We start from the raw sequence: 27,489 nt of genomic DNA on the forward strand, positions 1-27,489 counted from the left end.
CGTCAATCAGCATCATAAGCGTGCTCGCCCCGCCCCCTCCATGCCGCGCTGCGTGGGCGGGTGGGGAACTACAAGTCCCAGAGGGCTGTGCGCGCACCGCGCCACGTGCTCTCTCCGCCCGCCAATAGGCGGGAGCGCCGCACGAGCTTGCTCCCGCCCCTCCGGCGCTCCCGCGCCAATCGGGAGCAGCTGTGTGTATATGTGTGTGTGTTTGTATGTGTGAGTGTGTGAGTGTGTGTGTGTGTGAGTGTGTGTATGTGTGCGCGCGCGTGTGTGCGCGCGCGCCAGGGCAAGTGGGGAGGAGGGCGCAGCTCAGGACAGGGAGGCCCCGCTAGCAGGTCCCGGGGTCCAGGTGGCGACACGAGCGCTCCGGCGGCCGGCAGCGGGCGGGTGGTTCCCCGAGCCCCTCCCACGCGCGTGCGCGCCCGGGTCCGCCCTCCCCGCAGCCTCGACTCCCGCGCGGCGGCGGCGGTTCCTTCCCCCTCCCCCCAGCCCTGGCTCCGGGGGACCCCGCGATGCCGGTCCGCACCGAGTGTCCCCCGCCGGCGGGTGCCTCAGCCACATCCGCGGCCTCACTCATCCCGCCGCCGCCCATCAACACCCAGCAGCCCGGCGTGGCCACCAGCCTGCTCTACAGCGGCTCCAAGTTCCGCGGCCACCAGAAGAGCAAGGGGAACTCGTACGACGTAGAGGTGGTGCTGCAGGTGAGCGCCGGGCGGCCAGGCCGGGCCCGAGGGCCTCCTCGCGGCGCTCACGGGCCAGGCCTGCCCTGGGCTCCTCGAGCCCTCAGCCGCCGACCAGGCCCTCGCTGCCGGGGCCTCCTGCACCCGGCGCCTCCCACCGGGACCTACCCGGCTGATGTCACACTCTCGAACCCTAGCCCTAGCCCACCCCTAGACCCAGAGCCTGTAGCGGCCAGCCTCCGACAGACCCCCAAAGACTGTCCCACACTTGGAGCCTTTGACCCGCCCGCTTGGGATCCGGAAGCACCCCTATGCCTAGCTGTCCTTTAACCTGGGTCGGTTCTTCCCAAGTCCTGTCTTCCCTACACCAGCCCGCCCTCCCACCGGCCCCTGTCGGATCCTGAAGAACTCCCCATTGGCTTCCCCAAACTCAGTACCCTCCCGGTGGCGACCAGTGTCAGATTCTCCCAGAATGAAGCTTGTCCGTCCCCTGACCCTCACTCCATCCTGAGAGCCGGGGACCTTGCTCCTTTGGAGAACTCAACCAGCCCACCGCCCTCGGGGCGGCGGGGGCGGGGTGGACAACCTCCCTCCATTGGCTGAGACAACCCACAGCGTTCCTCAGCCCTTGGCTCCCCAAAGACCAGGTACTCACACCCAGGTATCTCCAGTTGCACCACTTAGTGTTAGGACCTTGCCTCCAGAGGCCTTCCAGCACCAAAACCCTGCTTCAATCAGTTCATGGCCCAGTCAGCCAACTGCCCCCTAGTGCACTAGGCTTCGTGCCCCAGGCTTCTTAGCCTACCCTGCTCTGTGGCCACTTCCCATCCATGGCAGTCCCCCTGGCCTCTCCCCAGACCTCGCACTTTGGTCTAGCTGGTTGCTATTGCTGGCTTCAGTGTTGCTGATTTTTATCTACACAGCTCCAGAGTTTCCTCCTTGCCTCAGATGCCCAAGTACTGGGAAATCTAACCCAGTTTTGTTTTGTGTCCACTTATCTCCCCCCCATTTGACCTGGTTATCTGAGTACTGGCTGTTGGCTGCCAGTCCCTGAACAACTTTGAAACCAGCTTCTTCTGCTCTGGCCCTTTTCTTTCCAGCTCTTCACCTCTCTCTCTCCTCTGAAGCATTTCCCAGCCAAAGGAGATTGGTGGAGGTGGATGTTTTCTTTTATCTCCTCACTCCACAATAGTGTTCTTTCTGGGTGCTAAACTGCCTGCCTGCAGACTGATTCCCTCCCATCTTGTGTGCATTTTCCTAATGCCACCTCCTAGGCTATTCCCCAAACCTTGTTCCTTCAAAGCCCTTGCAGAGGCTCAGAGGTGCATGCTGCCTCAGGGCCCCAGTGAGATGTGTGGTGTACACCTTCCACCACTCTTTACTCTTTCTACTTTCCTGTCTTGGTTTCTTTTGGGCAAGTAGACCTCCCACTCCAAAGACATGAGAGTGTCTCTCCTTTCTAACTGAGGCACACTCATAAGCCCTCTTCGTTCCTACCCCAAAAGGGAATAGTTTTCTCTGGTTTTTGACTGGGAAAACGGTGCTCTTATTAAATGTAATTTGTCCCATAGAGTTCTGTCATAAACTATATTTATTGTAATTGAAAAACTGAGCTATTTCAATCCTCATTACCTACTGTGATAATCATTTTTTCCCTCCTTAAAATGTGATAATACAGTATGAGAAAGCCAGTCTTTTTTATTTTAATTCATTCAACTAATCATAAAATTCTGAAAGTGAGATCCCTTCATGGGTCATGTTTGGAATGGTGGTGAATTTATGCCCACTTGCTGGTTTCTGATATAATAGGTAACAGCTGGGGCAGAGCAACTATGTATCAAAGGAATGTCTGTTCCTATCATTGTGGTGGTCCCCACCTTGTAGTTGCCAGTGCCCTTGTGAGCCAGTGAAAATTGTGACTGAGTTTGAGACATGGCTGATAGGTGTCAGGTAGCCCAGAACCCTGTGTGGACTGGCTAGAGGTGGGGGCAGCTGGTGGTCATGCCAAGGAATGCTCCCCCACATCTAGATCAATGAGCTTGTTTGTCATGATCAGGTGGAGGCATGGGGATTGTTATGTTACCTGGTCTTCCTGCCAAGGCTAGTCTTAGACTCAGCCTTCTGAGAATAGTTGTTTTTCATAACTCAACTTCTTTCCTGCTTTTCTTGTTTGTGTAGTTTAGTTTAAAATATTTTTAGGAAGCAGAATAATGTGGTAGTTGAAGGCATGGCCTCTGAAGTCAGAGCAATGAAAAGTATACCTGCTTGTTCTTTTGAAGTACTTTTGTTGAGATGTAATCCATATGCCATACTGTTTACCTATTCAAGGTGTACACTTAATGGCTTTTAGGATAGTCACAAAGTTGTACAACTATCACCTGATTTTAGAACATTTTTATTGCTCCTAAAAGAAACTTCATACCTCTTAGCCACCACACACACACACACACACACACACACACACACACACACACACACACCAATCCTAGGCTAATCTTTTTCTTTTCTCTACAGATTTATCTCTTCTGAGACTAGGTTTAGTAGTATTCACCTATAATTCCTAAACTCAGAATATGAGGCCAGAAGATGCTAGACTATCTACAGAATGAGATCCTTTCTCAAAAACAAACAAACATGATTTACCTTTTACCTATTATGGACATGTATAAATAGAGTCACAGAGCTGTTTTTCCTTTCATGACTGACTTCTTTAACAGCATATTTTCAGGCTCATCTGTATCTCAGCACATGACAGTTCTTCATTTCTTTCTGTTGTTGCCCATTGTAAAACATTGCCTACATTTTGTTTAGCCATTCATCAGTTGAGAGACTTTTAGGTTATTTCTACTTTGGGGATATTATCACTAATGCTGTTGTGAACATTCATATGCAGGTTTTTGTTTGTTTTTGAGGTGTGGGTCTCTATATTGCTCAGGTTAGCTTTGAATCCCTAACTTCAAGTGACATTCCCACTTTAGCCGCCCCATGTACTGAGACTATAGGTATGTACCACCAGCAGCCCAGCTGTGTACAAGTTTTTATGTGCACGTGTGTTTTCATTTTTCTTGCGTAGATATAGATACCTAGAGGTAGAATTACTGGGGTTTATAGTATATCTAGGTTTAATATTTTAGCAAACTACCAGTGGTTTTTTAAAGTGGTTACACTGTTTTACATTTCCACTGGCAGGAACCATATGAAGGTTCCAATTTCTTCCTTTAATTATAGTTGTCCCAGTGGGTATGGGATGGCATCTCACAGTCTTACTATAATGTTCCCAAAGATGTTGTATATCTTTTCCTGTACTTTCAGATCAGTGGGGTGTATACACATGTGTCTGAGTGCATGTATGCATGTGTGCTTATGTTCCTGGAGATCAGATGCCTATATCAGGTACCTTTCTCTACTGCTTTTCCCCTTATTTTTTGAGGCAGGGACTCTCACTGAACCTGAACTCACTGACTGGCTAGACTAACTGCCAGGGAATTCCAGGGATTGGCCTGTCTCAGCCTCCCCAGCACGAGGGTTACAGGTGTCCCCTACCTTGCCTGGCTCTTATGTATACTAGGACTCCAGATTCAGATTCTCATACTTGCACACCAAGTACTTTACCAAGTGAGCCATCTCCACAAACCTAGAGCAGTGGTTCTCAACTGTCCTGATGCTGTGACCCTTTAATACAGTTCTGAAAGTTGTGGTGACCCCAACCATAGGATTATTTTTGTTGCTACTTTGTAACTGTAATTTTACCACTGTTATGAATCATAATGTAAATATCTAATATGTAGGATATCTGATATGCGACCCCTGTGGGGTTGCGACCCACAGGTTGAGAACTGCTGCCCTAGAACATCTTTTATTTTGAAACTGTAGTGTAGCAGAGTCCCTGGAAATAATACGCAGGATCTTCCCCCCAGATCTTACTATTACTATTTACCTCTCTGCCATCCCATAAGTCACAGTAGTGTGAAGCCCAGGTCTCTGTGAAAGGCATATTTACAAAGAGCAGCTGTTAGACATAGCTGTGCTGAGAGGTCTCCTTGTTAACATCTGCCTTATCTTCCACTTTGAAATGCTGGCTCCTTGGTTGGTGAGAATGTGCTGTGTGCAAGTGGGGTGATTTTAGTTTACCCATCATCATCAAAATCAGTTTGGGCAGAATGGGGAAGATGTGGTTGAATAGAGGCCAAATAGAAATTCTGATTGTTGAGCATGCAAACATGTGAAGCAATTTACACTTCAATTTTTAATCTCATTAGCAAGTATTTCTTCCATTTGATAGCCTTTAGCTCTGAAAACCACAAACTGCACTGAGTTCTATAAGAACCACAAAAGGGAGATTTAAGGCCTCCGGCGCAGAGTGTCCTTTAATAAAATCATCATCATCATCATCATCATTATCATTATTATTATTATTATTTTGGCTGAACCATGTGAGTGTAAACGAGCTGTGCTACCTAATTCCAGTGCTAAGACCAGCTGCAAGTGAAGATGCTGAAATACTCAGGCAGTTTGGGCATGGATTACTTTTGATGCCAGTACCAAGATGTGACAGCCTCTTGGCTTCATTGGAACCTCATTGCTTTGGTGCTGACATCGTCTGGCTGACTGTGCTCATTACAGTTCTTAAGGACTGCCTCAATATTTGATTTGTGTTAGAGATAAAAGTAAATCCCGAAACCTGATAGGTGGGGCTGGAAAGATGGCTAAGCAGCAGTTAAGAGCAAGCACGCACTACTCTCATAGAAGGCCAAGTTCAATTCCCAGCACTCATGTCATGCAGCTCACAACCTCTTGTAACTACAGCTCCAGGAGGCTGTGACACCTCTCTCATGTGTAAGTACTCCTATAGACACGTAGATATAATTAACAATAATAAAGTAAATCTTTTCCCAAAATATGATAGGTGCACAAAATTCTACTTTTTTGAAATGAGACCTTGCTTAACATAAAAATCTCCATATGAGGTTGGGGATTTAGCTCAGTGGTAGAGCGCTTGCCTAGCAAGTGCAAGGCCCTAGGTTCGGTCTTCAGCCTGGGATAGATATATATATATCTGTACTTTGTTTTGCTTTAATTCAGAAGTTAATAGGCAATTTCAGAGTTTATCATAATTAGAATCACTTTAAGTCATGAACTCTGAAACTCTGCCCATTTGGGACAATTGTGTGTGTGTTGGGGTGAGATTTACAAGTTGGTGCGCTTCCAGCTCCAAGCATCTAGATTGCATTTCAGAATAGCATGCGCAGGGCTGGGAATGTAGCTCAGCTGATAAAATGCTTTGCTAATATGCACATAGCCCTATGTTTGATCACCAGCACCACATAAACCAAGCATGATGGTGCACACTTGTAATCCCAGCCCTCAGGAGGATCAGAAGTCATGTCTTCCTCTACTGCATAGTGAGTTTGAGGCCAGCCTGAGCTATGTTAGACCCTGTCTCATCTACTGTCTGACGTTACTATTTGGCTCCAGGTTCTGTAATGGGTTGGTTCCATCTATCTTTCTGGGTTGCCATCCTCAGCGTTTCCTGGTCTATGGCTCTTTCTGGTCTCTTGGTAGCTGCCCTGAGATTGAATGCTGCTTGTCATTGTTCCAACCATGAGGGAAAGGAAGAGACACTTGTTCCTCAAATGTTAGTGCTCCTTCCTAAGCACTCAGAAGACTGTATTCTTATTGGCCAGAATTGAGTCACTCACCCCTACACCAATGGCTCACAGGGGATGGGGGTCCATACATGCTTTCGATCCACTAATAATGGCCAGGTCTTATAAACAAGGTAGGTGCCAGAACAAAACCCAGGCCCTGCTAGTATGGTTGAGAGAGAGAGAGAGAGAGAGAGAGGGAGAGGGAGAGGGAGAGGGAGAGGGAGAGGGAGAGGGAGAGGGAGAGGAGAGAGAGAGAGAGAGAGAGAGAGAGAGAGAGAGAGAGAGAGAGAGAGAGAGAGTTGGTTGTTGAGTAGGCATCTTCAGTATTTAAGCAACTAATGACCTGTGACTGCCAAGCCTTAAAATCTCCTGTGCCCCTTCCTCTTGCCTTGGTCTCCTGACTCTATTAAGAAACAAAAATCTAGGGACTACTGAGATAGCTCAGCAGTTAAGTGTACTGTTGCTCTTCATGACAACCTGGGTTTGAGTCCCAACACTCACATGGCAGCTCACGACCATCTGTAACTCTAGTTCCAGGGAATCCAGCATCCTTTTCTGGCCTCCACAGGCATCAGGAATGCATATGGTGTAGAGATATACATGTAGGCAAAACACCCATACACACAAAAAAACAAAAACACAAAAATACAAGTCCAAGTCAGGTATGGTGACACACATCTTTAATCCCAGCACTCAGGAGACAGAGGCAAGTGGATCTCTGAGTTTGAGGCCAGCCTGGTCTACAGAGCGAGTTCCAGGATAGCCAAAGATGTTTTGCAGAGAAATCCTGTCTTGAAAACAAACAAACAAAAGTCTGTTTATGAAATAGGCCAAGCCGACATTTTCACAATATGTTGGGTGGCATTTTGGTTTATAATGAAAATTTGTTCCTCCTAACTCTTCCTAAGATGCTGTTCTCAGATGTCCTGCTCATTTCATAAGGAAATAACTCAAGATGATTAGGATCAATAGCAGCAGGAATATCTCTCCCAAGACAGTGGCTGAATAGCAGAGAGCTGGAAATGATCAAGTAAGACTTTTAGGGTTAGAGATGGCTCTGGGTATACAGGTAGAGAGGGTCTTGTATCTACCAATGCACAAAGACTGAATGAAGATGAGTGAGAGATGCACAGGAAGTGAGTAGGTAGGCTGGCTGCTCCCGAAAGCTCATCACTCTTGAAATATTTTGCAAAAGTGAGTGAGAGAAATATGGGATTTTTTTTTTAACATTTATTTTTATTTATGCATATGTATATCTGCATACGGGTATATTCACATGAACGCAGCCACCAGTGGAGGCTAAAAGGTGACGATCCCCTGTAACTGGAGGTACAGATGGTCGTGAGGCACCTAATGTGGCTGGTGGCAACTAAACTTGGATCCTCTGGAAGAGCAGCCAGTGCTCTTAACAACTGACCATTTCTCTAGCCCCTGAGATAATTTTCATTATCAGAACTGAAAGTACCAAAGGCAGCTGAGGCTTGGATTTTGCCAAGCACATGTTGACCACTAGGCCTCCCTGATCTGGCCTTGCAGGATTTCTGAAGCACTCCAGGGGCTCATTTATAACACTGTATTCTTTCTTTGCAGCACGTGGACACAGGTAACTCTTACCTTTGTGGGTACCTGAAGATTAAAGGCCTTACAGAGGTGAGTGCTTATTCCAGTTCTGGGTTTGGAAAGTAGTGGCTTGTTTAGCACCTTAGAGAGTCCAGAGCAGTAAGTAGTCCCATGTTGAAATTCTTGGACTGTGTGGACCATAATACTGCAGTTTTGACTGTCCATTTGCAAGTGTACACAGTCACAGTTTAACCCCTTTGGTCCTGGGTATGGAACTTGGATGAATCGAAGGCTTAGCACGCACTCAACCACTGAGCTACACCCACAACCCTCATAGATCACTGCGTGATTGATTAGTCATTTTTTTATGATTGTTTTTTGAGACAGAATAGCCTAGATTGGCCTCAAACTTGAGTTACCCTGTCTCAGCCTCTGGAATGCTAAGATTACAGCTATGCCCCACCATGCCTGGCAGTCTTAATCCTTTTTTAAGAAAACTTATATGGACTGGAGAGATAGCTCAGCAGCTAAGAGTGCTTGCTAACCAGATTTCAGATCACAGCACCCACATAACAAGCTGTTTTCATGGTACTTTTTTAAGGGTGTATTTATTTTATGTATATGGGTGTTTTGTCAGCATGTATATCTGCACACCGGAAAAGGGCATCAGCTCCCATGGGACTACAGTTATCGACACAATTACAGATGGTTGTGAGCCAGGGAACTGAACTCAGGACCTCTGGAAGAGCAGTCCGTATTACTTAACCACGGCCTCATCTCCCCAGTCCTCCAGTGCACTTTTGTAAACCCACCTCCAACTTAGGCAGAGACTGAATCATCACTGGAGCTTGCTGGCTTCCAGCCTAGCCAAGAACATGAACTCTGGGTTCAGGAAGAGACTCTGCCTCAAAGGACTATGTAGAAAGTGGTAGAAGAGGATGGCTGGTACCCTATTTTAGCCTTCAAGCACACAAACCTATATAAACATGTGTACACACTCTCACAGACACAAACGAAAGTCTTGGAAAAATAGGGAAAGCGAGCCAGAGAGGTAGTTCAGAAGTTAAGATCACTTGCTGCTCTTGCAGATGACCCAGGCTTGCTTCCTAGGACCCACATCAGACAGCTCACACACAGTTAACCCCAGCTCCAGGGACTCCAGCACCCTTTTCTGGACCCCATAGACACATGTGCATAAAGAAATAATACAACATCCACCCTTATCATAAATTTAACAGTCTTTGTGATAGTCATCACTTGTACAAGAGCCAAGGTTTTTGAAGTTATTTAAGTTCTGTGGTTCAGCCAGTTGTGGTGCATGCCTTTAATCCCAGCACTGGGAGGCAGAGGCAGACAGATCTCTATCTGAGGCCAGTCTGGTCTACAGAGTGAGTTCCAGGACAACCAGGGCTGCATGGAGAAACCCTGTTTCAGAAAAACCAAATAAGTAAGTAAATAAGTCCTATGGTTCATTGGAAGAGTGAAAAGCTAGAGTCTAGTTGTCAGCCTGATGAGTGACAGCAGATCATTCTGTCATCTACTCCAGCTTTCTGCTCCTCAAGACTCCTGAGATTTAGAAGACAAAGAAGAGCATCTCTTCTTTCCATTAGTGGCTAAACAGGAAGAAAAAGGATGCCTAACTGGCCGCTGAGTTCCCTGCCAGGAGGGTCTAGGCACAGCCCCATTGCAGCTTTGCATGACTTTTATTTCTTCGTAGAGTCCTGATTGGCCAGCAGGGCGGAGCTGGGCTGAACGGAGCCTGTTCACCTCACTCAGCCCATTTCTGGATCTGTGACCTTTAATTTCTCAGGTCTCTTCCTTTCCCCCACTGCTCTGCTTCATCAGATAACTCATCCAAGTGGGGTGCATGTTAAGTAAGTGTTAGGTGAGAATGTAACCCAGATGAAGAGTGCTGCTATGATGCCCCACAGGGCCTCATCTTCTGCTTGTCTATGCTAGAAGCTGGAATGAGGATTCCCTGGGAAGTTTATTATAACAGAAGTTATCTTCCCCATCTCTAGAAACATATTCCATCAGAGAAGTACAGAAGTGATAGCAAAAAAAAAAAAAATTGCTTTGATTTGTCCTAGGAGAAAACATGTAGTAAAACAGTATATGCTCAATTCATAAGGTGCAGTGCATTTGTTTATGGAGTATAGAGCATAACTCTTTAAAGAAACTAACAAAATGTGTAATGTTCAGAACATTATAACAGTGACTCCAAAGCCAGTCACTTGGTTTGTAGGAAACTGCTAAGAAATTGCACGTAGCACTAGAAATCTGGGAACAGTACACAGAAGTGCTGACAGCTAAGAGCTCTTCCAGAACACGTTTCCCTACCAAGGGAAGCTCTTCCCTGAGGGAGGGTGCTGGCATGGCCTTGTGCTTGGGCCAGCCAGCCCACAGGAATTGATCTTTCCTGGCAAATATCAGATCTGTAGGCAGAGATGTCTTACTGGGCCCGTGTCCTTCCAAAGTAGTCTTGCCCAGGTACAGAGTGGAACTATTTAAGAAGGATTGGGAAGTGTGGCCTTGTTGGAGGAGGAGTGTTGCTAGGGGTGGGCTTTGAGGTTTCAAAAATAAATCCATACCAGGCCCATTTAGTCTGTCTGTCTATCTCTGTCTCTCTGTCTGTCTCTGTCTCTCTCTCTATGTCTCTGTCTCTCTCTCTATGTCTCTGTCTCTCTGCCTGCAGATCAGCGTGTAAAGCTCCCAGCTACTTCTCCAGCACCACTCCTGCCTGCTTCCCCATGATGATCATAGACCAACCCTCTAAAACTATAAACAAAGCCCCCAGTCAGATGCTTTCTTTTACAGGAGTTGCCTTGGTCATGGTGTAGCTTCCCAACAACAGAGCAGTAACTAAGACAGGAGGGAATTCTGAAAAGATAGTAAAGCTCAGAAACAACATAAACATAATTTCCTGTTTAAAATATATGGAGGCTAGCTGTGGTGTCACACACCTTTAATCTCAACTACCCATGCCAGCCTGGTGGACCTAGTGAGTTCCAGGCCAGCTAGCGCTAACCAGTAAGACTCTGTCTCAAAATAAAAACAAAAACAAACAAAAAAATTTATATGGAATGCTAGAGAGACGGCTCAGCAGTTAAGAGCACTGGCTGATCTTCCAGAGGACTGGGATTTGGTTCCTAGCACCTACTTAGCAACTTACAACCATCTTCAATTCCACTTCCAGAGGATCCAGCACCCTATTCTGGCCTCCACAGGCACCAGGCACACACATGGTACACAGACATGTGCAGGCAAAACACCCACACGCATAAACATAATAAGTCTTAAGAGGTATGTAATCTTTGAAATATTCTATGCACTTCCTGGCTTATATAGTCCTTCCCAAAGATGGATTAGTGTAGTTTTTATCGTAAGTTAGATTTCCCTTTAGGAAAATCTCCCATCTCATTTTTTCAGTCTGTATATATATACATACCTGTATGAGAAACCCAGCTCAGCATTGTTAGTTAGTGTAGGAGTTTGAGGTTTTGGAGGTGTTAGATTTGTGTATTTTTAAAGTTCACTGTTAAGAAATGGAATGGGAGCCAGGAAGTGGTGGCTAATCCCAACACTCGGGAGGCAGAGACGGGTGGATCCCTGAGTTCAAGTCTAGCCTGGTCTGCATAGTGAGTTCCAAGTCAGCCAGAACTAAAATGCCTTTAAAAAAAAATCAAAAGAAAAAAAATAGGTATAAATGAGAAACAAGGGAGCTTCAGGGTACTTGAAAGGTTGACCCAGGGTCAAAGGAGACTCAGCTCTGGAGCTTTTTCTGGGGTGTACCCTAGAAAACAGCATGATAAGCTATACTCTGCTTTGACTGTAGAGTATGCAGAGTTCACTGTGGTAGACAACATCCAAATTCTTTTCTAGGAGACCAGAACATAGCAAGTAATGGCAAAGTGGAGCTCTTTGCTCTGTCAAAGTCTCCAGAGTTCAGAGCCCCTTCCTTCACTGTCTGGGCAGCTGAGTTCAGGTTCATTTCCATAGCCTGGAGGCAGAGCAGTGGATCCAACAGTGGTTTGGTTTGTAGTTGATCTTGTCAAAGTATTAGAAGTTATAGCCAGGCAATGGTGGCACACACCTTTAATCCCAGTACTCTGGAGGCAGAGGCAGGTGGATCTCTGTGAATTCCAGGACAGCCTGGTCTACAGAGTGAGATCCAGGACAGCCAGGGATATACAGAAAAACCTTTTCTCAAAAAAGAAAAAAGAAAGAAAGAAAGAAGTTATAGTAAGATTGGTTATCTTTGAAAGCTGAAATAGGCAGGAAGCAAGAGAGCATGTGTTGGGTGGCCTGAGGTCTTAGGTCCCATGAACAGGACCAAAATAAAATGTTTATTCAGTGTCTGGGTGTGTGGCTTAGTGGGAGTGTGGGGAGCCCTGGGTTTAGATCCCTGCATGCTGCAAACAAAAACAACCAGAAATTCGCATTTAATGTCTTGCTTGGATATTTGTTTTTGCTGTAGGAATATCCAACCCTTACAACCTTCTTTGAAGGAGAAATAATAAGCAAAAAACACCCTTTCTTAACTCGTAAGTGGGACGCAGATGAAGACGTCGATCGGAAACACTGGGTGAGTAAGGCTGTGCTCTGCCCTGGGCAACAGGAGACATCTGGAGAATGACGGGCCTGGACCTGGGGCCTGGTCCCCAGCAGGAGTTACTCAGAACCCATTCCTACATGTATACCAGGTGGTGAGAACAGTCCTTCAGTCCTGTACCCAGCTCTGTGTGGTGTTAGAGCCTGGGCAGTGGCCTGTTCTGCCATCTTCTGTCTGTTCTTCCTTCTGATCACTTGTGTATGGTGAAACCCCAGGAAGCGAGTAGCAGTTGCCTCGTGTTCTGGATGGCCCGCAGTGGGGACGCTGTTCACAGAGCCCAGCAAGGGCAGAGTGTGTTGCTTCTTTCTGTTCATCCTAATCAACTTAACCTACATACCATCCAGACACTCTTGAGAAATTCAGATTCCCTGTCCTTAGCAGTCACATGAGCAATGCCCTTATTCCCCAGTGGTGAGCGTGTCAGAACAAGTTAGAGTTACTGCCCTGGGCTGCTCTGGGGTCTTTTCCCTGGTTTATGTTTGGGTTTTTACCTGTCTTATATCTTCAAGTTTTTGTCCTGTCACACCAGCCTTTGTGGAGAGGTGTGTGTGTGTGTGTGTGTGTGTGTGTGTGTGTGTGTGTGTGTGTGTGTTTTGAGATAGGATCTTCCTCTGTAACCCAGACTGGCTTGAAAACCCTCAGTGACCCTCTTGCTCAGCCTCCCACGTGCTGCAGTGACTGGTGTGTGCCACCATGCCTAGTTGGTTTGATTTTTGAGATAAGGTCTTGCTATGTTTACCTTGAGTTCACAGTGTGGGATAAACTACCTCTACTACCTGATAAACACTTTCCTGTTGTAGTCTAGAATCAGACATGCTATTGCACTCTCAGATTTACCTGTCAGCAACACTTAAAGCTGGGGATTCCATATGCTTCATATCTTCATGACAACATTTGTGACTTAACATATCAAATTATAGTATAGAGCTTTGATTCCTCTGTATATTAAACTTTCACTGTTGGCCTTTCTTCAGATGTTTTCTTACACAAAGTATGTGCTTATTTAAAAATATTTGAAAAGCAAACTAGAAAGGAAAAATCTGTAATAACAATGCAGAGCACTAAGACAAATACTTTGTCTTGACCCTCTTTTGGGTCCTTTTGTATCCATGAGTTTGCACTTTGTATAATCAACTGACTATAGATTGAAAATGTTTGGGGACAGTAACTCATTGATTCTCCCATGCAGTACAAGAAAATGTTAGTAAAAAATATTCTGTCTAAGCCGGGTGGTGGCGCATGCCTTTAATCCCAGCACTCGGGAGGCAGAGCCAGCCAGATCTCTGTGAGTTCGAGGCCAGCCTGGTCTACAGAGTGAGATCCAGGAAAGGCACAAAGCTACACAGAAAAACCCTGTTTCTAAAAACAAAAACAAACAAACAAAAAAAAAAGATTCTGTCTCAGACTGAGGAGATGGCTCAGCAGTTAAGGACACTGACTGCTCTTCCAAAGGATTCAGATTCTGTTCCCAGAACCCTGTGACAGCTTACAACTCTCTGTAACTCCAGTTCCAGGGCCTATGACACCCTCTTCTGACCTCCTTGGCACACACATAAAATAAAAATAAAACTTACAAATATGTTGCCAGGCATGGTAGCCTATGCCTTTAATTTCAACACTCTGGAAGCAGAAGCAGGCAGACCAATGTGAGTTTGAGACCAGCCTGGTCTACATAGTGAGTTCCAGACCAGACAGAGCTATACTGTAAAACCCTTTAAAAAAAAAAAAAAAAAGAAAGAAGAAGAAAGAAAAGCCAGCTGGTGGCACACGCCTTTAATCCCAGCACTTAAGAGGCAGAGGCAGGCGGATCTCTGTGAGTTCGAGGCTAGCCTGGTCTACAGAGTGAGTTCCAGGACAGCCAAAGATACACAGAGAAACCCTGTCTCAAAAAACTGAAAAAAGTGTGTCTCTACTCAGCACATACAAGCTATTTTATTTTCATTTTTTTTCTGCACAGTATAGTACCGCTGTCTACAAGCATCCACACTGCGTTCCAGTTTCCTAGAGACAGTTGAAAGTGTATAGAAAGATAATGTATACAGATTGAGGCATAGTATCTGAGGGATTTGAGTGTCTGTACAGGGTCCTGGAATCTGTCCTCTGCAGGTACCAAGAGATGACTACATATGCATATATCACCCCTCTTCGATTGCTACCTGAGTAGCTGGCACAACCAATGCCATGACACAAGAACTGGCTTTCCTATACCTACTCTTCTCTGATTGGACACTTACTCTCAATCTGTTGTCTAGATAGGCCTTGAACTTGGAATACTCCTGTCTCAGCCTCCCAAGGGTTGCCGTGTTTTATATATGTGTGTGTGTGTGTGTGTGTGTGTGTGTGTGTGTGTGTGTGTGTGTGTATGTATGTGTATGTATGTATATATGTATGTGTGTGTGTGTGTGTGTGTGTGTATGTGTATGTATGTATGTATGTATGTATGTCCACTACCACACCTAGCTCTGACATGCTGTTAGAAAGTGACTCAAATTGACTTTGTTTTTGTTTGGGATTTATTTTATGTGTGTGAGTGTTTTGCTTGCATGTATGTATGTTGGTGCTGGGAACCAGCAACAACTGCCCTTAACCACTGCAAGCTCTCCAGTCCTATTCTTTGTTTTTCGGTTTATTTTTATGTCTATACACATTTTTTTAAAAAGTGTTGGGTGTGTGTGTGGCGGGCGTGTGTGTGACGGGTGTGCGTGTACACACAGCCAGAAGTCAGCACCGGGTCTCTTCCTCTGTCGTTGTGCACATTTCTTTGAGGCTGAGAGCCGCTCTGTAGGTGCACACCACCTTTCCTGGCTTTCCTGTGAGCCATAGGCATCTAAACTCAAGGTCCTCATGCTTACATAGCAGGTACTTGACTGATTGAGCCGTTTCCTTGGGCCTTTGTTTGTTTGTCTTTTGCTGGGGAGACGGTCTCTGCATGCATCCCTGGCTGGTCTGGAACTTGCCATGTAGATCAGGCTGACCTCCCGACTCAGAGATTCTCCAGACTCTGCCTCCCCAGTCCTGGAATTAAAAGTGCACACTACCATGTCCAACACCATTTTGGTTTTTTAGATAGTCTTATGTAGTCTAGGCTGGCTTTAACCCCCCTATGTAGCTGAAGATACCTTGAATTCTTGATTCTCTAGTCTCCTCAATGCTGGGACCCACCTTGACTCTCCTTGCCCCTCTGTATTTCATTTGTTTTTGTTTTTTGAGGCAGAGTCTCCTTATTTAGTCCTGGTTGTCCTGGAACTCACTATGTAGACCAGGCAGGCCTTAAACTCACAGAGATCCGCCTACTTCCTGAGTTTGGGGATGAAGGGTGTGTGCCACCATGCCCAGCGCTACTCCGTATCTTTGCTGAAATCTCACTAATCCATTTGACCTTATATGTTCTGATAGTAGGGTGTTCTAGAACTGCGCCCATTCCCACCTTTGATCTTTTCCTCTGGCTGTGCCCACTGGCATACAGTCTAGTAGTGCCTTGTCCGCTTAGCTGTCCTTTCCAGGTATCATGGCTCAGGCATCCACTTTTCCTCATGAGGATGGCTCACTGAAACTCTGTTTGTTTTTAGGGCAAGTTTCTGGCTTTTTATCAATATGCGAAATCATTTAATTCAGATGACTTTGATTATGAAGAACTGAAAAATGGGGATTATGTCTTCATGAGGTGGAAGGTAAGGTTTTGCCCAGGCCATCTCCCTGTCTCCCACATGCCAGGCCCTAGAGCACCCAGATACACTTTCTCTTGCAGGTTATGCCTTCCCACTGTGCCAGGTGCTTGTCACAGTGGGTCTTCATGGCAGGGCCCCTACACACTTGTAAACAGCAGCTGTGTGGTGGCTCCAGAGCACACCTGAGTAAGATGGTTATGCTGGTTAGTGGACAGTGGGCATATTTATGCCAGTAGGCACCCCTGACCCAGTCCTCTTCCTTTCATTCTTCTACCCAAGAATCCTGTGACCCTCCAGGATGAGTCATCCAAGTGCTCTGGGGAACCAGGGCAGCTGTCCTTGAACTTAGTCACCACTGCATGCTGTTCCTACCACAGTTTAAATGCCATCAGAGTGACTTGCTCTCCAGCCACATCCTCTACCCAGTGCTCAGGAAGTGGGGGCCAGGATTGAAGCACAAGTCCTTCCATCCCTGGCCCTTGCTCCCTCTAGTCCTTCAGTGGACTGGCCTTTGCTCGAGAGTCCTGTGCTTCTCTGCTGGGGCAGTATGCTGTCCACAACCACATGGATGCAAAGCCATGAAACAAGTTGGGAAAAGGACTTTGGGAACACCTGTCCACCTCAAGTCCCCATTGCCTGGTCCAGGAGGAGAAAGAAAGCTACTTGAGGGGACTGGAGAGATGGCTTAGTGGTTAAGAGCACTAGCTGCTTTTCCAGAGGATCCAGGTTCAATTCCAAGTACCATATGGCAGCTCACAATTGTCTGTAACTCCAGTTCCAGGGGTCCAACATCCTCACACAGACATGTATATGCAGGCAAAACACCAATACACATAAAATAAATCACTTAATAAAAAAAAAGAAATCTACTTGAATACAACACATTATAAATTTCATAAAGACCAAACATCTAAAGTGGTCGTTTGTTGTCTGTACTTTGTGTGGCTGATCATTTGGGAAGTGGGATATCATTTCCTCCCTAGACAGCCGAGGAGAACACACAGTGAGCTTCCCTCTCTAGCCCCTTCTGCCATCCAGTGTGAGCCTCCATCTCCTGCCCACTCTGCTCTCCAGCACATGGTGAGCCTCCCTCCCCAACCTGCCGTACAGTGGGAAACGTGCCAGCTAACCCTGTAAAGCACTTGCACTCATGCTTATATTAATTTTTTCCATTGCTGAGATTGTTACTCAGGCTTTGCACACACTAGGCAAGTGGTCTGCTACAGAGCCAGACCTCAGCCCTGAATTAAACTTTAAAGTGATACTTTGAAGGTTGAATAAGGCAGAAAAGAGTGGCCATTTAAAAAAAAAAACAAAAACCTGGAGCGGGGGCTGGAGAGATGGCTCAGCAGTTAAAAGCACTGGCCGCTCTTCAAGAGCACCCAGGTTCAATTCCCAACACCTATATGGCAGCTCACAGCCATCTATAACTCCAGTTCCAGGGGATCTGGCAGCTACACGCAGGCAAAACACCAATACATAAAAATATATGAGTTCTTAAAAAAAAAAAAAAAAAAAACGGAAGAAGGGTTGGAAGTATAGTTTTTGGTAGAGCAATTTGTCTAGCATACACGAAATCCTGGGTCTCATCCCAGCATTGGAAAGTAAATTAAAACAGTTGGTTAAAGCAGGGAGTTGTCTCCAAACAATTTCTCTTAGAGTAACTCCCATGGAATTTTGGTTTACCTGAAGCCCTGGGGCTTCTGACCCCGTCTCCCGGAGAACTGGAGACTTTCACAGGTTGCCTGTCTTTGAAGTGTGCCTCGCACAAAAGGTGCTGTTCTTGTGACTTTGACCAGGGTGGAGCTTTGGTGAGGTGTCACAGGGACCCACCTCAGAATGACCACAGACTGCAATAGATGTGACTCATTATTAGAGGTAGTGTCCCAGAACCCAGGGACACTCCCTGGAGACCAGACTGAAATCCATGTCCAGTCGTTCTGTCAAGTGATCTTCAAGAGGTAGGTAGGCAGACCCAGAGGAAAGTGTATTGATTGGTCGTTAGATCTCCAGGGGTAACCCCTCCTCTGAGTAGCTGATCCTATGGGCACTGTGAGGTAGATAGGATACTGTAGTAACAGATGAGCACCCCCAAACCATGCAGAGACCCTTTTTCTAGCAGTCTTTAGAACGCTCTGGTGTCTTACTGCAAGGGAAGGTATTGACTGATCTCATATCTGCGTGCAGGAGCAGTTCCTGGTTCCGGACCACACAATCAAAGACATCAGCGGTGCTTCCTTTGCTGGCTTCTATTACATCTGCTTTCAGAAGTCAGCAGCCTCCATAGAGGGCTACTACTACCACAGGAGTTCAGAATGGTAAGGACCCTGGGGCCAGTGCTGGAGCAAAAGTTGCCCTCAACTCCAGCCATCACATCTGAAAGAGATTCTCTTAGTCTATCTCTGTCCAAATTCCATACTCTGTGTGTACCATCATTTAGATGATCTCACGTAGAGCAGAGACTTTTTCTTACCTAGAAAGTGAAGTAATTAAATGAAAGTGGATATTATGTAAAGATACCATTTCTAAATACTGTTAAAAACTTTTAACTTTTTATTTAATATGTATGGATGTTTTTCCTGAATATATATGTATACCACATGTGTACCTGGTGCCTGCAGAGAGAGGGCATTGGATCGTCAGGAACTAGAGTTTTGAATGGTTGTGAGCCACTATGTGGGTGCTGAGAACCAAACCTGGATCTTCTGCAAAACCAACAAGTACTCTTAACCACTAAGCCATCTCTCCCGCCTTATTTCTAAATGAGTGTGTATGTGAGAGAGAGACAGACACACACACACACACACACACACACACACACACACACACACACACACACACACGAGATACAACTTTCTGTGTATTATGTGAGATGGAACCTAGGACCCTGTACATGCTAGGTAAGTATTTTATTCCATCACTAAGAGCACCCAGGCATTCTTACATTTTCAGGAATGCTTGCCTAATTCTGATCATTTCCTATTTATTCCTCACAAATTATCAGTAACTCTAATGCAATCTCTTATAGACAGTGTGACCTCTGCAGCTACCAGCTGGCACTGCCTCTCATGCCCTTGATCTGGTGAGCTAGAGGCCATGAGAGTTCGCCTCCCTGTCTTACATTCCTCTAAGGCTATGTGTGGTCAGAAGGCCACCTCAAGTGCTGGCTTTTGCCATCTTTTAGGGGACTCTCGTGCCTCCTTGCTGTACCGTGTGGGTTAGCTATACCAGGAAGTACCTTATTTCTTCTCTGAAAGTGGAACAGTATGGGCTGAAGAGATCGCTCAGCAGTTAGGGGTACTTCATGCTCTCCCAGGGGTCCCAGGTTTAAATCTCAGCTCACATGGCAGCTCACAACTGTCCGTAACTCTATTTCCAGGGAATCTAATGCCCTTTTCTTCCAAGTACCTGTACATATGTAGTGCACATAAATTCACACAGGCTCACACACATAAATAAACGGTTAAATGAAATTAAAAAAAAAATAAGTTGGGTGATAGTGGTGCACACCTTTAATCCCAGCACTTAGAAGGCAGAGGTAGGCAGATTTCTGTGAGTTCGAGGCCAGACAAATGGAACCCAGTTTCCTTTCAAATTTTTTTTTTCTGGCTCTGAGTGATCCTAGCCTAGATCAATTCAAATTCTTTGTTGGTAGCATTCGGTAATTGTTGTGTTTTCAGGTGAATTTTTAAAACCTTTTCATAGTCCTACAATATCTGGCCTTTGTATCTTGACATCTCACTTAGCAATGCTCTGAGGAATTACTCCTGTCACCGCATGTGTGGGAATTGTTCTTGGGTTGAGACAGGGTTTCACTATATAGTCCAGGCTTACACTCCCCACATCTGCCTCCTGGGTACTGAGTTAGAAATGTGCACCACATCTTAATGACGGTTTCTATTGCTGTGATGACTGTGACCAAAAGCAATTTCAGGAGGAAATGGTTTATTTCACTTGTATTTCCCTATCACATTTCATCATCAGAGGCAGACAGGGCAGGAACTCAAACAGGGCAGGAACCTGGAGGCAGGAGCTGCTGCAGAGGCCATGGAGGACTGTAGCTTACTGGCTTGTTCAGCCTGCTTTTTTATAGAACCCAGAACCATTAGCCCAGGTGTGGCACCACCTACAATGGGCTGGGCCCCCCCATATTAATGAAGAAAGAGCCCCTGCAGGCTTGCCTGCGGCCAGATCGTATAGAGGCATTTTCTCAACTGAGGCTCCTTCCTCTCTGATGACTCTTAGTTTGTGTCAAGTTGACGTAAAACTATCTAGCACAACCACTGTTATTAGGCTAGAGCTCTTATTTGTTACCAAATTCTCTGTTGCATATCTGTGCAGCATTTGTTTGTCCATCCTTCTGTCTGTGAAGGGACTCTTGGGTTGCTTTCCTCTTCGGCTGATCAAAGTAGTGCTGCTATGAATGTAGGTGTGTGGATTTCTGAGTTCCTGGTTTCCTTTACTTTGGGCGTATATGTACAAGTGAAAGGGCTGGGTTAGGTGCGGAGTCTCTACCATTCTAAGAACTGCCAGCCTTCTCTGCAGAGGCAGTGCCTTCTGGTATTCTTACCAGCAAGACTTGAGAGCTTCAGTTTTTCATGTCATCCCCCAGCACATGCTAGCATGTTTTAATAGTTGCCCAAGATGGCAGGAAGAAGTGCCTCGATGTAGTTTTAATGCATATTCCTAGCAACTAGTACATAATCCTTTTGGAGTTTTGTGTCGTTTCTTTAAAGATTTGTTTTATTTTGTTATTGTTTGTTTGTGCATCTTTGCATCTGATTGAAGATGCCTGCCAAAGGTCAGATGCCCTGGAGCCAGAGTACCAGGCAGTTGGCTGCAGCCCAGTGTGGGTGCTAGAAATAGAACTTAGGTCCTCTGTAAAAGGTTATAACCACTGAGCAGTCTTTCCAACCCCTCATTGATTTATTTTGTGTGGTGGGATGGTAGGTGTATGTATTGTGTGGTAACATGTGTGCCACAACAGGAGATGGTGGCTTTCTCCTTCCATCGTGTGGGTCTCAAGGATCAAACTCAGGTTTCAGTCTTGGCACCAGGTTCACACTGAGCCATCTTGCTACCTTTTTAAATTAAAATTTTTTTATTTTATGTGTCTGGCAGTTTTGCCTGCATATATATCTATACACCACTTCCATGTCTGGTGTCTATGGAAGCCAGAAAAGAGCACTGAATCTCCTGGAACTAGTTGTGAGCTGTCTTTAGTGCTCTTATCTGCTGGGCCATCTTTCCAGTCCTTGTCAGCCTTTCTAAAAAAAATTTTTTTATTATTATGTGTGTGCATGTGATGTGTATGTATATGACGTATGTGTGGGTGCATGTATAATGGTGTTCTTGTGGAGATCAGAGGACGACTTCGTGGACTTGGTTCTCTCTTTGTACCTCTATGTTGGTTAAATCTCAGGTGTCCAGGCTTACATGGCAAGCACCATTACCACAGAGTCATCTCACTGGCCTCATAGTCCTTTCTTGAATTTTCTTTTCTCTTTTTCTAGTGCTTGAGTGTAACCCCGGGCCCTATGCTGCTAAGCAAACTCTCCACTACTAAGCTACATCCTTAACCTATATTTTAAAATATATATTAGAACTAAACTGCTTTCCCTCTGTTCTTCACTGTTATATGAGGCAAGGAAGGAAGAGCTCAATCCAGACACTAATAAAAATGGACCCAGGAGTTATCCCTACATGGGGACTGTCCACCTCTTTCTTGATCCTCTGAGAATACCTACTGATGAGAGAAACAGACACCTCCAGTACCCCTGGCAATCCCACCTTATAGCCACATGTCAGGAAGTGAGAAGCAATGGGGAGTGGGGAGATATTCATGGCAAGCTGTGAGGTTCTTCTCTCCAGTGTCTCTTTGGGTGCAATGAGAATTGGAATATTCTTTGCTATGCATGAAGTTTGTCCTACAACATCACATATTGGTATTCTTTAAACACAAATGCAGAATTACAAGTAGGAGAAAGATGATGAGCTCCATCTCTTCCTAGAGCTTATTGGGGTCCTGCTTTTTTTTTTTTTTTTTTTTTTTTTTTGGGTTTTTCAAGACAGGGTTTCTCTGTGTAGCTTTGGTGCCTGTCCTGGATCTCACTCTGTAGACCAGACTGGCCTTGAACTGACAGAGATCTGCCTGGCTCTGCCTCCCGAGTGCCAGGATTAAAGGTGTACACTACCACCACCACCACCACCACCACCACCACCACCACCACCACCACCACCATCAGGGTCCTTCTTCTTATTCTTTAGTTTTTGGCTTCTGTTTTGTGAACCTAGGGCCTGAGCTACATTTGTTTCTTTGTTTGTTTGTAGACTTAGTTTACTGTAGGTGGCCAAGAACTTGCTATTCTTCTATCTCAGGCTGCCTGGTAGCTAGGATTACAGACCTGCATCTCCAGGTCCAACTCAGGATTTTGTTATTGTTTCAGACAGGTTTTCACTATGTATCTTTGGCTGGCCTGGAACTCATAGAGATCTACCTGCTTCTGCTCTCCCATGCTGGGATAAAAGGTTTGTGTCACCATGACTGGCCTCAGGGTCCTATTTTTGTGAGTTGTGTTATGGTTGTTTCATGATTAGAGCAACTTACCTAAAAACGGTTCTTATTCATGGTACTGGTAGAGCAACCAAAAAGGAACAGAGGGGAACAGACTCGCTGGGTGCAACTTGGCATTTATAAAATGAGTTAGCAGAGTCAGACACAGTGGTGTACACCTGTATTCCCAGCTACATGGAGGCTGAGCCAGGGGGATGGATTGCTGGGTTGAATAGCGAGACCTCATTTTAAAAATAAAACAAAATGGGGGCCTAGAGAGCTGGCTCAGCAGTTAAGAGAACTTGCTGCTCTTCAGATGACTTAGGTTCAATTCCTAGCACCACATGGTGGCTCCTAACGATCTTTAATTACAGTTCCAGGGGGTCTTATGCCCTTTTCTACCCTCCACAGGCACCAGACACACACATGATATACACACACACACACTAATATAACAAAATTGAGGCATATGTTTAGTATGTTTAATCCAGCATTCATGAGGCAGAAGCAGATGGATCACTGTGAGTCAGCTTGGTCTACATGGGGAGTTCCAGGCCAGCTAGACCTACATAATGAAACCCTACATTTTTTTTCTTGCGGGGAAGGGGGCAGATCGAAACAGGGTTTCTCTGTGTAACAGTCCTGGCTATCCCGAAACTCTCTTTGTAGACCAGGCTGGACTTAAACACAAAGATCCTCCTGCCTCTGCCTCCCAAGCGCTGGGATTAAAGGCGTGCACCACTACTGCCCAGTGAGACCCTACATTTATATACATAACTGAAAATGGTTTAGCACCTCAGTCTGAGTATAGTTGGCAGGGGCTCTGGATGGAGCTCTCCAGCCTCTTCTGTTCAGGATCCCCAAGAAAACTCTGTCCTGTCTCTCCCCTGTTGCAGGTATCAGTCCCTCAACCTGACCCATGTTCCCGAACACAGTGCACCCATCTACGAGTTCCGGTGACAGTGGTTCAGAACAGCGGCCAAATAAAACTGAACTTGGCAACAAAGAGCTTTGCCAAGGAAATTATGTACCTGCCAGAACCAGGAGAGGTGTGTTCCTGTTTCTTCATGAGCAGACTTCATCAGAAAGCATGAATGTTAATTTAACAGGACCCGAGGCGCATGGCCAACCTGCAGGCAGGCAGAGGGAGCTGTCCACTTCCCACCCTCCCTCCTCTCTGTGGCATTGTGGTCACCATCTGTTTCTGAGCAACCTTAAATGCACTTTCCTTCCTGCACAGCTAACTTCTGCATCAAAGAAATGCCATCTGTCCTCGGCCCACCTCTAGCCGAGTGGAAGGTCAGCTCCTGGGTCACCTCAGCCTCGGTGCTCAGTGGTCCCCACCCAGGCCCTACTCCTTCCCCAGCTGCTTGTTTGGTAGCCCAAGGAAAGGCAGAGCCCAGCATAGCATCTTATGCCCCAGAGCTCTGTGAGGAGTTGGCTGGGCCCAGCATCTACCACCAATGAAATGAGGTGGGGACCCTGGTGGGCCTCATCAGCGTTTGATTGCAGTTTGGATGTTTTGTGGGGCCAGTGGCTCTGCTGAGCCCTGTCCTGTTCACAGTGCAAGACTCGCACATGGCTGTCGGGTTTCTGGGCCTGCTGTCGGGGATCACTAAATTTAAGGCTTCCAGATCCCTGGTGGGAGTAGATCCCAAACTGCTTTCTCAGTAAATTTGCTCCAAACTTCTGAACTTGAGGGCAATACTAAAATAAAAGAGTTTTTTATTACAAAATTATTATTTTTATGGTACCTTTAACAAGGACCCTATGGCAAATGCACAATTATTCCGAATTACATTTTATCGTTTTCACATTGAAAACAGCAAATGTTGACTTAGTGATTTTTATATCTATGTCTATATGTATATTTAATCAACCAGCAGTTTTAAAACAAGTCATCTGGTACAAAAGTTTCTCAGCATTGCATAAATTACAGTGCTAAACACAAGAACTGTTTCCGGGGCCAGCTGAGCATTTGTGCCTCCTCCTTTTGCTACTCAAAACATCAGTGTGTCATGACAACCTTTTCCAAAGGCAGAAGGGTCTCCATTCTCCGGAAAGGATGACTGAAATGTTGAGATGGGGTGGGCAGGAAAGATAAATGCGCTCAAATAACTCCAGGCTCGTGTGCCAAAGTGTGGGGGAGGGGAGTGGTTTGGTTTGGTTTGGTTTGGTTTGGTTTTTCTAAATGTTTCAAAAGCTTGATAAGTTGGCATCAGTTGTAGTCCACAAATAAGGTCAGGGTTTTGGGGAAATCTGGTGGTTTACAGGTTCAAACACAAGAGGAAAAAGCTTTAAAAATACAGCATCAGGGCTGGGAGTGTGGCTGATAGAACACTAGCTTGTTACATTTGAGGACCCTGCTTCCATTCCCAGTGCTGGAAAAAGGAACAGCAAGGGTAGCAGCAGGTTGACTGTCCGTGTTCTGTGCTGTATGTTACTAATCCTGACTGTTGGGAGAGCCTTAAAAGAGCAGAAGGGGGAAAGGAACCGGCAGGTCCTTGTGATACCTGTAGTCCTGAGACCGTGAGCAGAGAGTACCACTTACCCAGTCAGTAAAATCAGGGAAACCCAGAAACCACAAAAATAAATCCCAAGACTTAAGTAGAAAAAATAATTCACATCCATTGCTAATGCTGAATCACATGGCTCCTTACCTTTGAAAAGCAAGCTGGGTATGGTAATGCACCTATCTATAGTCCCAACTACTCAGAAACCTGAGCCCAGAAGTCAGGGTCAGTCTCGGGTGACCCTAGACTTCATCTCCAAACAAAAGACATCAAAATTCAACTGAGCATCAAATGGCTGGCTCCGATGAGAAACACCTGGCTTACACTCATGCCCACCATCACTTCAGTTAAGCTGGAGGACAGCACTGAAGAATGGAGGAGGTGAGGGACTGTGCTGGTCTCCTCCCTGGAGCACACACTCAGCTCCTCTGCTGTCCTTTCAGGCATCCCAGTCAACCCTTGTGTATACCATGCAAGTATCATTCGGCAGTAGGTGGCGTCCCCCTGAAACCAGGGCTTGTGTGTAGCTCAAGCGGCACATCAATGCGCAGTTTCTCCTGTAAACTGGGCAGATCAGGTTGTAGTGTAGGGACACCCCCCACCCCCCCCCCCCCGTTTTTTTTCTTTTGGTCTCTTTGAAGTCAGGTTCTTACTGTAACTCTGGCTGTCCTAGAACTCACTATGTAGATCAGGCTGACCTTGAACTCACAGAGATCCACCTGATGGCTTGGAGTACTAGGATTAAAGGTTTGAGCCACCACACCCTGCTCCTTGCTCTTTCTTAGCTAGATAAGTGCTCCAGTTGTGCTTAGAAAAATGAGGTAAGGATGCCTTTAGCAGCCTTCAGACCCTGAAGACTTGCTGCTTAGAAGTCTGCCCCTGGGCATTGGGCAGGAATAAGCATGTTTCACTTAGTAACTCCTACCTGATGGACAATGACTTTTCTTTTTCTGTCCCTGAAGGACCTATGGGGACTTGTCTCCATCTGTAGCTCTTTCCCAAACTGTCTTGGTGGTTTACATGCCTCTGGTACTGTGTGCAATATCTTTGACTGACACTTGTATCTAACATTGAGAAATAAGTGCAGACTGCAAATTTCCTACTGTTCTCTGCTCCAGCAAGCCAGCCCCAGGCAGGGACTAGAGGGCTGGCTGGTCTCACCCTCCACTCAGAAGGCTCCACTGCTGTGGCCAGCCTTGGCCCTCCGTGCCCTGCTTTACTCCTACCCACCCATCCCTTTTAAGATTGTCTAGCATTTCAGCTGCAGTCCAAAAGTAAGTAGACAATGCCTAATATTAAGTAGGAAGTCAGTCGGTGTGCTGGCTCTGTTAGCAGTGTTGAAGTCAGATTCCAGAGGGACAAAGGGGTTTGTTTCTCAATGTCGTTTGCTTTTAGAAGCAGGGAATTTATATTCTCTCTAAGGCCTTGAATGGATTTGTTTTCCTCATAAAATAGTCACTGATAAGCTAATTTTTAAAAAAAGAAATGCCATTAAGTATGTTACATTGTGGTTTTAAATTACTAACAAGTTCTGGGAAAGAAAAATACTTGATTTTGAATCTTAAATGTTTTTTAAAAATTAGATTTGAATGGGCGCAAAGTATGAGTATTTTGTTTCTCTATGGAAGACCTGTGGAAAGGGTTTGAAGCGTGCAGTGGGAGAAGTATTTTGCAGAGCTATCAATGTCTAAATAATTTTTAAAAACAATAAAGGTATTTAAGCAGTGTGTGTCCACTTTCTAAGTCAAAACGATTCCATTAGAGGAAACCAGTCCCTATGTGGCCCTGTAGCTACAGAGCGGGCCACTGTCATGAGTGTGCTATGCCACACACGTAGATGAACACTTGTGTCTCCACAGTGTCAGAATTCACTGGATGACAATGAAGTCACAAGGTCTAGTGGTTGCAGTGGCAGTAATGTGTCTAAGTCCACCTACCTCCGTTGCTGACCCAGGCGAAGGCAGGTTCTTTATTCTACCACATCACGTAGTAGATACAGCTGTGTGTGCATGCGTGGACTATGGGGTGAAGAGAACTGAAAGCTGCTGCAGAGTAGGCTGAAGAGCATACCGATAAGGTAATAGATCAGTCCCCAGAGGAGCTGCCATGGAGTTTGAGTCCTGCTGTGAGGTGAGAGGCTGAACCAAGTCCAGAGCAGGAAACTACAGGTCAGGTCCGGGTTTGATCAGGTGGATGGGCAGGCAGTCTACTGCATCAGCAGCAGGTGTACTGAGTCAAGTTGGGGAGTCTCA

At 45.9% G+C, this 27,489-nt stretch overlaps 2 protein-coding genes across 2 annotated transcripts in view; one reads left to right on the plus strand and one right to left on the minus strand.

The window, feature by feature from the left end:
• Positions 1 to 671, minus strand: part of Atpaf2 (ATP synthase mitochondrial F1 complex assembly factor 2) — a 17,475-nt gene extending 16,804 nt beyond the window's left edge. Inside the window, exon 1 of the mRNA XM_042284134.2 lies at positions 530 to 671. Coding sequence (XP_042140068.1) covers positions 530 to 564 — 35 coding nt within the window. The 5' untranslated portion in view covers positions 565 to 671. The remainder of the gene's footprint in view (positions 1 to 529) is intronic.
• Gid4 (GID complex subunit 4 homolog) lies at positions 87 to 26,966 on the plus strand. The gene is made up of 6 exons (XM_006973604.4): positions 87 to 704; positions 7,922 to 7,981; positions 12,369 to 12,476; positions 16,073 to 16,174; positions 18,359 to 18,489; positions 23,621 to 26,966. Exons 1-6 carry the CDS (start codon positions 516 to 518, stop codon positions 23,682 to 23,684), a joined length of 654 nt encoding a protein of 217 aa, XP_006973666.1. The 5' UTR covers positions 87 to 515; the 3' UTR covers positions 23,685 to 26,966.
• Positions 26,967 to 27,489: the final 523 nt, after the last annotated feature.

Source organism: Peromyscus maniculatus, chromosome 8, assembly GCF_049852395.1.
Source record: "Peromyscus maniculatus bairdii isolate BWxNUB_F1_BW_parent chromosome 8, HU_Pman_BW_mat_3.1, whole genome shotgun sequence".
In the NCBI taxonomy this organism is placed as follows: Eukaryota; Metazoa; Chordata; class Mammalia; order Rodentia; family Cricetidae; genus Peromyscus; species Peromyscus maniculatus.

Coding starts and splice junctions, on each gene's coding strand:
- Gid4 (XM_006973604.4), top strand. CDS start 516: ATGCCGGTCCGCACCGAGTGTCCCCCGCCGGCGGGTGCCTCAGCCACA. Junction 12,477..16,072: donor ACGTCGATCGGAAACACTGG/GTGAGTAAGGCT, acceptor GTTTGTTTTTAG/GGCAAGTTTCTGGCTTTTTA. Junction 18,490..23,620: donor TACCACAGGAGTTCAGAATG/GTAAGGACCCTG, acceptor CCCCTGTTGCAG/GTATCAGTCCCTCAACCTGA.